The sequence below is a fragment of the Lolium rigidum genome, chromosome 5 (genome assembly GCF_022539505.1).
Source record: "Lolium rigidum isolate FL_2022 chromosome 5, APGP_CSIRO_Lrig_0.1, whole genome shotgun sequence".
NCBI lineage: Eukaryota > Viridiplantae > Streptophyta > Magnoliopsida > Poales > Poaceae > Lolium > Lolium rigidum.
The window spans coordinates 127,245,050-127,260,495 of NC_061512.1; the positions used below are offsets into that span (position 1 = coordinate 127,245,050).

The window sequence follows — 15,446 nt, forward strand, 5'->3', positions numbered from 1 at the left end:
CTCACTCCCATCTTTCCGGGTGAGGACGAGGTCCGATGGGCGTTGGAGCCTTCCGGGGAATACTTCACTAACTCCATGTACTGTAAGCTGTCCCAGGGCAGGGCTATCGCCCACTTCAAGGAGGTTTGGGGCACCAAGGTTCCGCCAAAGATCCGAGTCTTCCTCTGGCAGCTCATCCGCGGCAGGCTGCCAGCCGGGGATCAGCTGGTCAAGAGGCGGGGGCCCTCTGACGGCAGCTGTGCCCTTTGTGGGGAATGGGAAACATGTGATCACATTTTCTTCAACTGCCACCTAGCGAAATTCATGTGGGCGGGAATTTGGGAACTCCTGCACTGCTCTTGGAACCCGGCAGGGGCCGCGGACTTCATGGCCATTGTGAATGGCCTTACGGGTCGTCTCCGTAGGTTAGCTTGGTACACCTTTGCGGCCAGCTTGGTACACCTTTGCGGCCCAATGCTGGGCCCTTTGGAACATACGCAATAAGCTAGCTATTGAGGGATCCCTGATCAACAACCCTGCTGATACGTTCTTCAAAATGTCTATCCATATGCACAGCTGGAGGGTTCTGGTCAGACCGAGGGACTTACCGTTGCTGGATGCGGCGCTGGACGAGGTTAGGAGGCTTCAGCGGCGGCTACGCGACGGCGATGGAGGATGATCAGCTCATGGACGGCACCCATACCTTGCACCCTCCTCCGGCCGACGTTTTGGCTTCGTGTGTGTAGTCTTCTTTTCGTTCCGAGACTGGGTATTCGTGGTTTGTAATGACTAAGGCATCAGACCTTTAGTATGGGGTGTGAGTTTGTATCGCTACTATGTTGAGTGCTTTATTTATAAAGCTGGGCCAAGGGTCTTCCCTTTAAAATCCACCATTGGAAGAATATGCAATCTGCTCATGAGATAGTCCTTCTTGTTGGAGCTGCTGTCCAGTGTGACTTGAGCGACAACGATGACCTATGTGGGACGGTCTGGTCCTGTCCTGAAGATCTTCGTGGGGGCGGGGCTTGCCCATCTTCACCACTTCGGAGCTTGTCTTCTGAATCGGAGTTTGCTATGGTGAAGCCTTCATAGGGGGCATTTCTTTAATGAAGCAGGAGGCACTGGATCATGGAGGAGTGATGATAATGACAATTGGCGGGATACATCGACGATGACCCTCTTCAGTGGTGCGTGTGCGTTTGCACTTAGTAGGTAGGGTAGCTGTCTGTAATGGTTTTTGGCCGGTTTCACGATAATTAACCAGCCAACTCTCTTCTCCTTGATTAGTAAAAATGACAAATCGTTTATCTGTGCCGAATCTTTTACCGCACGTGAGCAGCGATAGAGGCCCCACAACCACCAAACCCTAGAAGTTCACCCTTGTTTTGTGAGAAAAAGAGAACATACATTGGAGAAGAGATGACAATAAATAAGATAGACCTTGTAATCCATAGTAATTTAGTTACACTAGTAGAAAAACGGCCAAAGGATTTGACCTTTAGTACCGGTTTCCTTACGAACCACTACTAAAGGTTGCGAACCGGTACTAAAGGTTGTATTAGTACCGGTTTCGCTACCCAGGGCGACGACAACCTTTAGTACCGGTTCGTTGGGACCTTTAGCACCGGTTCGTGCTACGAACCGGTACTAAAGGGTTTCGCACCAAACTTAAGACGGCGGTGGAGCAAGCGCTACACCTTTAGTCCCGGTTCGTATATCTCTACCAATTTTTTTAGATTCCATGCCTATCAATCTAATTATCCAGAGGCCGGCTTGCACTTGACTAACAGAGCACCAGTGGTCTCTTTAAAAAAAATGGAAACAGTTTATTTCTAGATATCCAAATATAATGGAAAAAAAATTCAACTGCATATACACATAGAGTAAGTACGCTACAAGTTCCGTTAGAAAAGATGTTGTATTTTAAGCTACATATATATAAAAGATAAAGTTTGAGATAAATAGGAGTTTTTCTTTTTGCAGCCCAAAATTTGACGCCCTTTTTAGCGAAAATTTGCACGAGTACAGATCAGTGTGACGTATTCACGGGTATTTTTATTTTCATTTTAAAAGCTTCAAACTGCCATAAAATAAAATAAAAAATCAACCTCCAATTAGTTCGAGTGACACAAATCCTCTTTCACTACCTCTTTCATATGATTACGTGTTGCACCTGAATGACATAAGAACGATTATCTCACTATCCCACTACGCCCTTGACTGACTCCAATCTCAGACAGTCATGTAAGTTTACCCGTCTAAGATAATTCTTCCACATCATAGAGCATTGCATTGTTTCCAGATTACCTTTCGTGAACTTTATTTTCATTAAATTTGCAATAATTAGATTATATGCATATTTGAAAGGCAGATATCCGGAAAAGCTTCCATGACCTGCCTCAAAAAATAAAGCTTGCTACATAGGCTCACCGTACATTTGGATACATATGGAAGCGTATAAATATAGCTCAGACGGCATAGAAATGATTTTTTTCAATGATCTACATTGATAGGCATAGAAATGATTTTTTTCAATGATTCTTTACCCGCTTAGTCAATTTTTAGATTCTCAAAATTCCAAATGGAAATATGAAAGCAGAAACATTTTAGTTTTCACCAGAAATTCAGGATTTTATATATTTTTTATTTTTTAAAATTTAAATTAATAATTCATTCCTGCATAAAGATTACTATTACTTAACCATAAAGGTTAGTAAATTTTTAGATTTACAAATTTTCAGGTTTTAGATTTTGCAAAAACAAATTAAAATTTAAAATATATTTTAAAAGTAAAAAATAATTAAAAATTTATTGTTTATTTATTTATTCAATATTATTTTTACATCTTTACTTTTGTTTTTTAAAATAATCATGTGGAATTCAAACAATAAAGAGTGTGATATTGTGACCAACATGTTAATAGGATTGATATGATACTACTATCAATAACATGCGCGTGAAGCACTTGAAAATAAGATGGGAAGAAACTCGAAAGTTAAGCGTGCTAGTGCTGGAGTAGTGGGAGGATGGGTGACCAAGCGGGAAGTTTGACCACGAGTAAGTAATTTCACTAGAGATAAGTGTAGTTAGAGACTAAACTTATCAAATAACTAAAATATTAGAAATTATGAAAAAATAGATAAAAAGAGGGAGTGGAAAATAATTCGAAAAAATAGATAAAAAGAGGGAGCGAAAAAATAGATAAAAAAATAATATAAAAAAATAGAACCGATACCCTTTAGTACCGGTTCGTATTGCCCCGCGAGCTCCTCCGTGCCCACGTGAAGGCACCTTTAGTACCGGTTCGTAAAGGGGGATGCTTTAGTACTGGTGTTAAGATTTATGTCCTTATAATCTGTAATGGTGTGAGTACTAGCTATTTCTTCTTTTCCGAAATTAAATACAAATAGGGTAGCATAAGATGCAGGCTATCTAGGTCGTACTATTCCACTATGGAGTAGTAACATATGTTTTTGGCTCTTGGTCGCATATGTTTCATTTATTCTAAAATTCATCTTTGATACATTTTAAAATAAAATATTTTAAACGAAAAAATCACGTGTACGTTTTCACATGCTACGCGTGCGCACGAAGCATTTCCATGAAAAATGTACTTGTCATTTGGGTTGTGCAAGAAAGACAGAATTTGGTGCTAAAAATAAGAGTTTTGTGAGATATGTTTTGTATTTTGTAAATCGACCATACAAATATAGTTTTTCACGAAACTGTACTATCGCACCTAGATTGTCGAGATGTACATACCAAATTTTATGTTGGATCTTTTGATAACTAGAAACATGTTTTGTTGATAGCTCCATAGTGCATAATGTCACTCGTAGATAATAAAAGTATTTTCTTTCATTGTCATTTTTCATTTGTTTCTTCCGTCTTTAATAACCTGATATTTTTATCCTATGTAGCCTGCATGTTACCACCTGTGTTTCTAAGATACATTACATTGTGAGCAGAGTAAAGGAATGGACAATTAAGTAAACGTTACCCTGATTTAATCGCATACATCAAATAGCCAGGTGAAGAAGCATCCGTTTCCTTGGTTCTTAAACAAGTAAGGTTTGCTTGGTGCTTAAACAAATAATTACTTCCTTCGTCCTAAATTATGTTGCATAATTTTTTTACTTAGTTAAAATTACAAAAAAAAATTGACGAAATATGTATGAAAAAGTATGAACATCTAGAATATTAAACTTACATTACGAGAGTCAACATTAACTATATTTCCATGATGTATGTATTGGATATTGCAAGGATTAATATGTGTGCCTTTATACACGGTTAAACTGTACAAATTTTGACTTTGACTAAAAGTTGCATACAACACATTTTGGAACCGACCGGAGTAGATGTTACTTTGGAAGAAAATAAACACTACTAGATGTTTCTTCTTTTCTGTTGGTCTTGACGTGCGTTACAAACACGTACGTATAAATGGCTGGCTGGCCCTTACCACCTTGTCCTTATTTTAGCCAACGCGCGCGACGAACAAGAAGAAACAAGGAGGCGATTGGCCGAAGGGGAATAATGATGGATTTGGCGGCAACAGAGCAAGAACAATAATCAGCCGCTGAATCCTTCCGATCGTCGTCTCCATCGGTCATCTTCTCCGGCTCCGGTGGAATCGATCACACACAAGAAAGAAGGATGGACGAGCTTTCCAAGGAGCAGATCGCGGAGTTCCGGGAGGCTTTCAGCCTTTTCGACAAAGACGGCGATGGTACGTACCAATACCATCAATAAATCAATTCAATTCCTTCCCTGTTCCCGATCCGATCACATCAATTTGCGTTTCTTGATCTCGATTTCAATGATGGACGCACGCAGGGACGATCACGACCAAGGAGCTGGGGACGGTGATGAAGTCGCTGGGGCAGCACCCGACGCAGCAGGAGCTGCAAGACATGCTGGAGGAGGTAGACGCCGACGGCAGCGGCTCCATCGACTTCAACGAGTTCCTCTCCCTGGTGGCGCGGCAGATGCGAGGCGACGCCGACGCCGAGGAGGAGCTCCACGAGGCCTTCCGCGTCTTCGACAAGGACAACAACGGCGCCATCTCCCTCGACGAGCTCCGCACCGTCATGAAGAACCTCGGCGAGAAGCTCTCCGAGGACGAGCTCAACGAGATGCTCAAGGAGGCAGACGTCGACGGCGACGGGCAGATCAACTACAAGGAGTTCGCTAAGGTCATGATGGCAAAGTGAGTTCCTTCCTAATGTTCCATTCTTCTCAACATTTCTAGGACTGCAACGTTGATGGCTAGGTTGTTTGTTAGTTTCCCACTCATCAAGCTAGAGTCATTCGTGAAACTTCAGCACTGCTGGCATTTATATTTAACTCTTTTTTCCGAACCTGATATCGCCCCATTTTCCTCATCCCAAAATGGAAGAGAGCACCTACCAGTAAACCGTTTTCTGATCATCATGATTTTGCCCTTGTCACAAACAATAATAAAACATCAAAGTCGCGATTTTATATTGTTCTAGTTGCGTGTGAAATTGTTATTTGTAGATGTACCTGCACGTCATGAAGTGTAGAGCAGAACAAAAAAGAGCTTGCACTTTTAGGTGCAACCACTTAGATATTCATGTACTTAAATTTGACATGATTTTTAAAATATCCGTCTATCTATACAACATTTTGCAGACAAAACATCAATCTTCGCCAAATCATAATTGTTGTTTTCTATAGCTAGCCCCATTATCATGAAGTAATTAAACTTAGCTCTATAGTCACACGGCACTTGTCTAAGTAAATTTAACTGACAAAATAATATAGCGATAAATTTTAAGATGAATCTGATGAGCCTCTTCATCTCTTGGCATGCAGACGGCGGCAAAATATGGAAGAAGATCATAGAGGTGGCAGCCACGGCGGGTCAGATCACTCCAGCGGCGGCGGTGGTGGTTGCCCATCGTGTACGATTCTTTGAGAAATTCGGGGGCTTCTTTGGCTTTATAGTCTGGCTTATGACAGAACAAAGTTTTAAACATGTAAAACAACAAGCAAAACAAGACACCCGTGATTCATAGTTTAATTGAGAGAGAATATTATTACGTGTAGATTATTCATGAATCTTAGTTATGCTAAAAGATAGTGTGTCCATCTTCAGGTGCAAATATATCATGCAACTATCCGGTATGAAATGGTGCTAGCAAAATCTGCATGACATCCGAGGGAGCACGGACTGCACCTATGCCATATAACAAAGTGGCACTAGCCGGAATAGCTCGATATCTATAGCATCCTTCGGTCCAATGTTCACAACCTACTTCGTTTATATAGCCAACAGAGCTTTCAACTTCTAGCGCTCCAGTTAAACTCGCACCACCTGCCTTTGGGGCTGCGCACGGCACCTGATGCATGTATGAACATGGGCTAAAAAAATGTTATCATAAATGATGTTGTGAACTCACGAATTTAAAATGATTTTACTCTAAAAAATGATATCATAAATAATGTTCAGAAAATGCAGCCACAAGGGTTGACCACATTGCAATTTGGTAGAGTGATTTTTTTTGGTTAGGTACACTGGAAACAACACTTAAAACTTAGCAAACACTTAGAATAATAGAGTGCTAATGAGTAAGTTTTGAAACTTGAACGGTAACATTCCTCTTTTTCATTTTTCATGAAACATAACAAATAAGAGATATTGTTTTGAAAAAAATTGCATGGGTAAGTTTCAATTTAATAGGTATGTGTGTGATTTTATTAAAAAATGCGGATCTTACTTGTACTTTTTTTGTAACTTTTCAAAGTTAATACTCTAGAACCTAGGTTCATTCTTTTTTTTCTCATAGATACCCAAAAGTGATAAACTAACGGTCGAGGGCACAACCCAGATGTGCACTTTGAAATTATTAGGCCTATCTTGATACACCCATCATTTTTTATAAGTCCAACAGATCATACTACTGACAATAATTATATGCTAACACTTGCAGATTTAAGAAACAGTGACAAGATGAAATGTGTACCTGAGGGATTCAAAACATCACAGAGGGATTTAAAAGAAACTCATGCCCAAACAAAAACTGTCTAGTTCCTATTATGCCAGCAAAAAATGTTAAGATCCTTGCATCTTATTTTTGCAAAATATGATTGCTTCACAACGTACTACTTTATTTCTTCCATATATAAACAAAGTGCTATTTTTCAGTACGCTGTAATATGTATAATTCGTATTAGGTACAGTATCCATATGTTTTAAATCAATGTATTAAATAGCAGCATATAGCGTCTGTGTAGCTGATTTGGAGGGCTGCCGAGATTTGTCTCATATCTCCCTATTTAAAAAAATGGTTTAATTTTGCCAGAAGCTGGAAGTTCAACTTCCTTGGATCAGATGCCATTTTGAATCAACGCAGTTCGATGATTTTTCTTAATAATATTCCTTTTTCTTGATACACCACATGTAAGTTGCATATTCATATCTAATATGAAATCAATACAACTTAGCTTGCTCAGGTAATGTCTCAGCTCCTTTTTTCCGCGCCTTGCAATAAAAAATGAGGGATAGTTTTTACAGAATTGAGGCTCAAAAGGATGCACACACCCGGGTACAGATACGACACAACTAATCTCCTGGTATGATCATCTGGAATCTGGATGCACGTCCCTATTCTTGTATTCTTCAGTGTATGAGGGGCTTACCTGCACATTGTAACACATGTACATGTAATAGTATATGGTCCTCTGTGAATACTAGTAAGTTTGCACGTGCAACGCACGTCAACTATTACAAATTAAAATAATAAAAATTTATCAACAAATAAATAAATATTGTTACTAATTTTGAATTATATATTGAGCATGAATCCTAAGCGTTGGACTGCAAAATCTAATGGCTGAGATAGTACCATAACTGTGAGATAAATGTCTGGTATTTAGTGATTTTTAAACTTATTTTCTAAGCAAGATGCATACATTAACACACACATCCCCAGTGATTTATGTTATCACGTGCCTAAATATGATAATCTCTTGAATTTTCTTGTCAAAGGAAATGTGTATAAATATTAATTCCACCATTTCAAGATGAATAATATTTGGGACCGTCGAAAGTCAATTTAAGTTTATCCGAGTATATAGAAAAACATATCAACGTCTAGAACAGTAATTTAGTTTTATTAGATTTTTTGTAAACTCTATTTAGTACTATAGATTTGACATTACATATATTTACCTAATTTTCTACAAACAGTCACATTCGATTTTGTTTTAACCTAGGACAAACACAATACTCTAATTGTATTTTATTGCAGAAATTAAATTATAAGCATTTTAATTTTAAATATGATAAATGGATCCGTTCCACTTACTAAAAATGATAATTATGGCAATCATAACATTATAAAAAATGATGACAACTATGAACAACTTACTCATTGTTTCCATAGAAAAAATAATACTCCGTTTTGGAGGTTGCTCATCGATAGAAATTAAAGAACTATTTAAACTTTGATTACTCATATTTTATTCATATAAACTATTTGTAAAAAATCTAAGGAAAAAATTGCAATCTAGTAAGAGCGATTTATGAAAATACAAGCTGATCCATGTAATTTAAAACGATTTTCTCATATTGTCTGTTTTGTATACTCAATTATTTCCGCGGCTTTGCCGTGGCTGCGTGCATTTTTATCGTCGCTTGGTCAAACCAACGTTTTAGCTGGTCGCTAGTCCCGATCAGATAAAAATATGAAGCTAGTCGCTAGCTACAGTAGTGATGCATGCAGGCTCTCTAATGTGAGAATGTGAGAGAGCTAGAAAATTTCAGAGAGCGCAACGACTGTACAAGATTATTCATAAAGTAAAGGCAGCACAAGAGTGAGTCAAGGTACGAATCCTTGTCTCACACCTTAAAAAATCTACCCGGTGGAACCTACAGACAACATATTACACTCTGTACTTTCTTATTATAGCCACGGTCTGTACTTTCTCACTCTAGCCACGATCATGTCTTCAGCTGCACATGTCTCCTGCAACATGGGCCACATGGTGCATGCACAAGTCTTTTAGTCAGAAAAAAAACACGCGATGGTTCCAGACTGATCCCGAACAGCTATGATTCACTGTTCATAGCGAATCCAGCTGCCATCAGCCGTTAGATTTAACAGTTCAACGGTTAGGATTCATGCTCTAAGCGCAATTCAAAACTCGTACACTATATAGGAGTATTATAGACTAGTTGCCCATTCAAAACATGGTATCAGAGCTTAGGTTTAGCTCCTCCTGCACGTAGCAACTCCGTGCTGCCGCCGACGATCTTTCCGACGAGCTCTCCGGCCTGCTTCTTCCTTGGCCTGCTTCTTCTTCGTCTCCGGCCGACCTCGCCCCTGCCCCGGCTAGCCCAAGCCGTCTTCGGTCGACCTAGCCCCTGCTCCGGCCGACCTCGCCCTGCCCCGGCCGGCCTCGTCTCCGCCCCGGCCGGTCCTGCCTCCGGCCGCTCCGTCCAGGCCGCCCTGCCTCCGGCCGCTCCGCCCCAGGCCGCCCCTGCCTCCGGCCGCCCCGCCCCGGCCCCGATCCGGCCGGCCCTGCCTCCGGCCGCCCCGTCCCGGCCCCGATCCGGCCGGCCCTGCCTCTGGCCGCCCCGCCCCGGCCCAGATCCGGTCGGCCCCGCCTCTGGTTGCCCTGCCCCCGGCCGCTGCTTGCTGCTGCCGGCCCTGCCCCGGCCGATCTGCTCGGGCTGCAAAAAAAACTGGCGCCCTCTGCCTCTTGCTATGTCAGTATTCCTCGGTGTCCAGTGATCTTTGACGGCACCAATTATGGGGAGTTTGCTGCCTTTATGCGCATTCACATGCATGGTCTTCGGCTGTGGGGTGTTCTTACCGGCGAGGTCCCTTGTCCGCTGCATCCCACTGCTCCTTTACCTCCTACACCACCGCCAGTGCCCCAGGCCCTTGCTGATGATGCTCCTCGGGCTGCTCAGGAGGCAGCCAGGTCTGTCGAGCTTGCTGCTAATGAGGCTTACGAGCAGAAGGTACTTGCTTACTCAGAGGCTCTTGGTTCCTATCGGGATAGTCTGATGATCTTTACTCAGTGGTGTGATGAGGATGCTAGGACTGCTGCTGTTCTTTCTTAGAGTGTTCAGCCACAGTTTGCTTCTGAGTTTATGGGTCTTGCTACTGTCCCTGAAATGTGGTCTCACCTTTGTCAGCGCTATCAGCCTTCTGGGAACTCTTTGTACTTGTTTGTGTTGCGTCAGGAGCATGACCTTCAGCAGGGTGACTTTACTGTTGATGAATCCTACACCCAGAGTGCGGCGATCTGGCGCCAGCTTAACTCCCTTCGTAGTGATGTCTATGGTACTTGCCAGTGTTGCCGGACAATACGTTCAGATATGGACTTCCAGAGGATCCATGAGTTCCTGTCTAGACTTTGTCCAGAGTTTGAGCCTCGTTGTGCTCAGTTGTTTGCTCGAGGCCGTGTTCCTATCACAGAGGTGTTGATTAAGCTTCGTGCTGTGGAGACTCGTCTGCGTGGTGTTGGACTGCTTGGGACACCTTCTGTTCTTGCTACCCGAGTTCCCATTACTCATGCACCACCACTTCTACCCACACTAGCACCTACTGCTTCTGGAGGAGCCCGCCTTTCTCGCAGTGGGGGTCGCCCTCGTCCTCCTCGGTTCTGCACTCACTATCGGCGGCCTGGTCACCTTAAGTCTGACTTCTATCAGAAGCAGCGGGGTGTGCCTCCTCGTGCTCCACCTTCAGCGCCTGTCACCACCGGCTTCACTGAGCAGGATATAGCGAGACTTCAGCGTCTCCTTGCCTCCTTTGGCTCTGCTTCGACGGGTACTGCTGCCTCCGCGGCTGTTTCCTCTACACAGTCAGGTATATCTTCGTGGGTTCTGGATTCTGGAGCTTCTTTTCACATGTCTCCTGATTCTTCCTCTCTTTTTTTTTTCTTCGCCCTCTTCCGCTTCCTGTTCGTGTTCTTACTGCCGATGGTACTTCTCTTCATGTTACTGGTCGTGGAACTCTTTCTACTCCCTCCTTTTATGTTCCTGATGTTTCTCATGTTCCCTGTCTTACCATGAACTTATTTTCCGCTGCCCAACTTACTGATTCTGGTTGTCGGGTCATTCTAGATGTTGATTATTGTTCCGTTCAGGACACTCACACTAGGGCACTGGTTGGGGCTGGCCCTCGGTGCCGTGACTCCCAGGGACTTTGGGAGCTTGACTGGCTTCATGTTCCTTCTTCAACCACCTCACCGACTGCACCACGTGTGCTTGCTGCTTCCACTACCGCCTCCTTTCAGCAGTGGCATCATCGTCTTGGTCATCTTTGTGGCTCTCGTTTGTCGTCTTTACTTCGTCGAGGTCTTCCGGGGCCTGTCTCAGGAGATGTCTCGTTTCAGGGTTGTCATGGCTATAGGCTTGGTAAACAAAATCAGTTACCTTATCCTACTAGTGAGTCTGTATCTCAGTGTCCTTTTGATTTGGTCCATTCTGATGTATGGGGTCCCGCTCCCTTTGCTTCCAAGGGGGGCCAACGCTACTATGTTATTTTTATCGATGATTTCTCTGGCCACACTTGGATCTATTTTATTACTTCTCGCAGCGAGGTTCTCTCGATATATAAGCGTTTTGCTGCCATGGTCCATACTCAATTTTCCACGCCTATACGTGTCTTTCGGGTTGATTCTGCTGGTGAGTATATCTCCCAGCTGGTGCGTGATTTTCTTGCTGAGCAGGGCACTCTTGCCCAGTTCTCCTGCCCTGGCGCCCATGCCCAAAATGGCGTGGCTGAGCGCAAGCATCGCCACCTGCTTGAGACGGCTCGTGCGATGATGATCGCTGCCTCTCTTCCTCCTCACTTCTAGGCTGAGGCTGTGTCTATTTCCACCTATCTCATCAACCTTCAGCCCTCCACAGCTTCGCAGGGTGGTATTCCTCTTGAGCGTCTTACTGGTCACACTCCTGATTACTCGACCCTTCGTCTTTTTGGTTGCGTTTCTGATGCGCATAGATGACACGTCTGTTGGGAACCCCAAGAGGAAGGTGTGATGCGCACAGCAGTAAGTTTTCCCTCAGAAAGAAACCAAGGTTTATCGAACCAGGAGGAGCCAAGAAGCACGTTGAAGGTTGATGGTGGTGGAATGTAATGCGGCGCAACACCAGGGATTCGGCGCCAACGTGGAACCTGCACAACACAACCAAAGTACTTTGCCCCAACGAAACGAGTGAGGTTGTCAATCTCACCGGCTTGCTTGTAACAAAGGATTAACCGTATTGTGTGGAAGATGATTGTTTGCGAGAAAACGAGTAAAACAAGTATTGCGAGTAGATTTTATGCGATGTAAAGAATAGGACCGGGGTCCACAGTTCACTAGAGGTGTCTCTCCCATAAGATAAAAGCATGTTGGGTGAACAAATTACAGTCGGACAATTGACAAATAGAGAGGGCATAACAATGCACATACATGATATGATAAATATAGTGAGATTTAATTGGGCATTACGACAAAGTACATAGACCGCTATCCAAGCATGCATCTATGCCTAAAAAGTCCACCTTCAGAGTTATCATCCGAACCCCTTCCAGTATTAAGTTGCAAAACAACGGACAATTGCATTAAGTATGGTGCGTAATGTAATCAATAACTACATCCTTAGACATAGCATCAATGTTTTATCCCTAGTGGCAACAGCACATCCACAACCTTAGAACTTTACGTCACATCGTCCCAGATTTAATGGAGGCATGAACCCACTATCGAGCATAAATACTCCCTCTTGGAGTTAAGAGCAAAAACTTGGCCGAGCCTCTACTAATAACGAGAGAGCATGCAAGATCATAAACAACACATAGGTAATAACTTGATAATTAACATAACATAGTATTCTCTATCCATCGGATCCCGACAAACACAACATATAGTATTACAGATAGATGATCTTGATCATGTTAGGCAGCTCACAAGATCCAACAATGAAACACAATGAGGAGAAGACAACCATCTAGCTACTGTTATGGACCCATAGTCCAGGGGTGAACTACTCACTCATCACTCCGGAGGCGACCATGGCGGTGAAGAGTCCTCCGGGAGATGAATCCCCTCTCCGGCAGGGTGCCGGAGGTGATCTCCAGAATCCCCGAGACGGGATTGGCGGCGGCGGCGTCTCGGTAAGGTTTTCCGTATCGTGGCTCTCGCATGCGGGGGTTTCGCGACGAAGGCTATTTGTAGGCGTAAGGGCGGTAAAGGGGCGTCACGAGGGGCCCGGACGACGAGGCCGGCACGGCCGGGGCCTGGGCCGCGCCACCTCGGTGTCCGGCCACCTCGTGGCCCCACTTCGACTCTCCTTCGGTCTTCGGAAGCTTCGTGGCAAAATAGGACCCCGGGCGTTGATTTCGTCCAATTCCGAGAATATTTCTTTACTAGGATTTCTGAAACCAAAAACAGCGAGAAAACAAGCAAGCGGCTCTTCGGCATCTCGTTAATAGGTTAGTGCCGGAAAATGCATAAATACGACATATAATGTGTATAAAACATGTAGATATCATCAATAATGTAGCATGGAACATAAGAAATTATCGATACGTCGGAGACGTATCAGCATCCCTAAGCTTAGTTCTGCTCGTCCCGAGCAGGTAAACGATAACAAAGATAATTTCTGGAGTGACATGCCATCATAACCTTGATTATACTATTGTAAACATATGTAATGAATGCAGCGATCAAAACAATGGTAATGACATGAGTAAACAAGTGAATCATAAAGCAAAGACTTTTCATGAATAGTACTTCAAGACAGGCATCAATAAGTCTTGCATAAGAGTTAACTCATAAAGCAATAAATCAAAGTAAAGGTATTGAAGCAACACAAAGGAAGATTAAGTTTCAGCGGTTGCTTTCAACTTGTAACATGTATATCTCGTGGATAATTGTCAACATAAAGTAATATAACAAGTGCAGTATGCAAGTATGTAGGAATCAATGCACAGTTCACACAAGTGTTTGCTTCTTGAGGTGGAGAGAGATAGGTGAACTGACTCAACATAAAAGTAAAAGAAAGGTCCTTCGCAGAGGAAAGCATCGACTGCTATATTTGTGCTAGAGATTTTATTTTGAAAACATGAAACAATTTTGTCAACGGTAGTAATAAAGCATATGAGTTATGTAAATTATATCTTACAAGTTGCAAGCCTCATGCATAGTATACTAATAGTGCCCGCACCTTGTCCTAATTAGCTTGGACTACCGGATCATCGCAATACACATATTTTAACCAAGTGTCACAATGGGGTACCTCCATGCCGCCTGTACAAAGGTCTAAGGAGAAAGCTCGCATTTTGATTTCTCGCTTTTGATTATTCTCAACTTAGACATCCATACCGGGACAACATGGACAACAGATAATGGACTCCTCTTTAATGCATAAGCATGTGGCAACAATTAGTGTTCTCATATGAGATTGAGGATATATGTCCAAAACTGAAACTTCCACCATGATTCATGGCTTTAGTTAGCGTCCCAATGTTCTTCTCTAACAATATGCATGCTCCAACCATTAAGGTGGTAGATCTCTCTTACTTCAGACAAGACGGACATGCATAGCAACTCACATGATATTCAACAAAGAATAGTTGATGGCGTCCCCAGAAGCATGGTTATCGCACAACAAGCAACTTAATAAGAGATAAAGTGCATAAGTACATATTCAATACCACAATAGTTTTTAGGCTATTTTGTCCCATGAGCTATATATTGTAAAGGCGAATGATGGAATTTTAAAGGTAGCACTCAAGCAATTTAATTTGGAATGGCGGAGAAATACCATGTAGTAGGTAGGTATGGTGGACACAGATGGCATAGTGGTTGGCTCAAGGATTTTGGATGCATGAGAAGTATTCCCTCTCGATACAAGGTTTAGGCTAGCAAGGTTATTTGAAACAAACACAAGGATGAACGGTGCAGCAAAACTCACATAAAAGACATATTGTAAATATTATAAGACTCTACACCGTCTTCCTTGTTGTTCAAAACTCAATACTAGATATTATCTAGACTTTAGAGAGACCAAATATGCAAACCAAATTAGCAAGCTCTATGTGTTTCTTCATTAATGGGTGCAAAGTATATGATGCAAGAGCTTAAACATGAGCGCAACAATTGCCAAGTATCAAATTATTAAAGACATTTTAGAATTACTACATGTAGCATTTCCCGATTCCAACCATATAACAATTTAACGAAGAAGATCCATTTTATTCAAACAAAACAAAAACAAAAACAAACCGACGCTCCAAGCAAAGTACATAAGATGTGATGGAATAAAAATATAGTTTCAGGGGAGGAACCTGATAATGTTGTCGATGAAGAAGGGGATGCCTCGGGCATCCCCAAGCTTAGACGCTTGAGTCTTCTTAAAATATGCAGGGGTGGGCATCCCCAAGCTTAGAGCTTTCACTCTCCTTGATCATATTGCATCATACTCCTCTCTT

The 15,446-nt window shown here is 42.6% G+C and overlaps 1 protein-coding gene across 1 annotated transcript; it reads left to right on the forward strand.

Moving 5' to 3' along the window:
- Nucleotides 1–4,488: 4,488 nt before the first annotated feature.
- Nucleotides 4,489–6,160, forward strand: LOC124652533 (neo-calmodulin-like). Its single transcript, XM_047191564.1, has 3 exons — nucleotides 4,489–4,711; nucleotides 4,819–5,191; nucleotides 5,821–6,160. Exons 1-3 carry the CDS (start codon nucleotides 4,639–4,641, stop codon nucleotides 5,921–5,923), a joined length of 549 nt encoding a protein of 182 aa, XP_047047520.1. The 5' UTR covers nucleotides 4,489–4,638; the 3' UTR covers nucleotides 5,924–6,160.
- Nucleotides 6,161–15,446: the final 9,286 nt, after the last annotated feature.

What these genes read in the sequence shown, in the direction of transcription:
- LOC124652533 (XM_047191564.1), top strand. Translation starts at nt 4,639, where the DNA reads ATGGACGAGCTTTCCAAGGAGCAGATCGCGGAGTTCCGGGAGGCTTTC. An exon ending in TTTCGACAAAGACGGCGATG is followed by an intron (nt 4,712 to 4,818) that starts GTACGTACCAAT and finishes GGACGCACGCAG; the next exon opens with GGACGATCACGACCAAGGAG. An exon ending in GCTAAGGTCATGATGGCAAA is followed by an intron (nt 5,192 to 5,820) that starts GTGAGTTCCTTC and finishes CTTGGCATGCAG; the next exon opens with ACGGCGGCAAAATATGGAAG.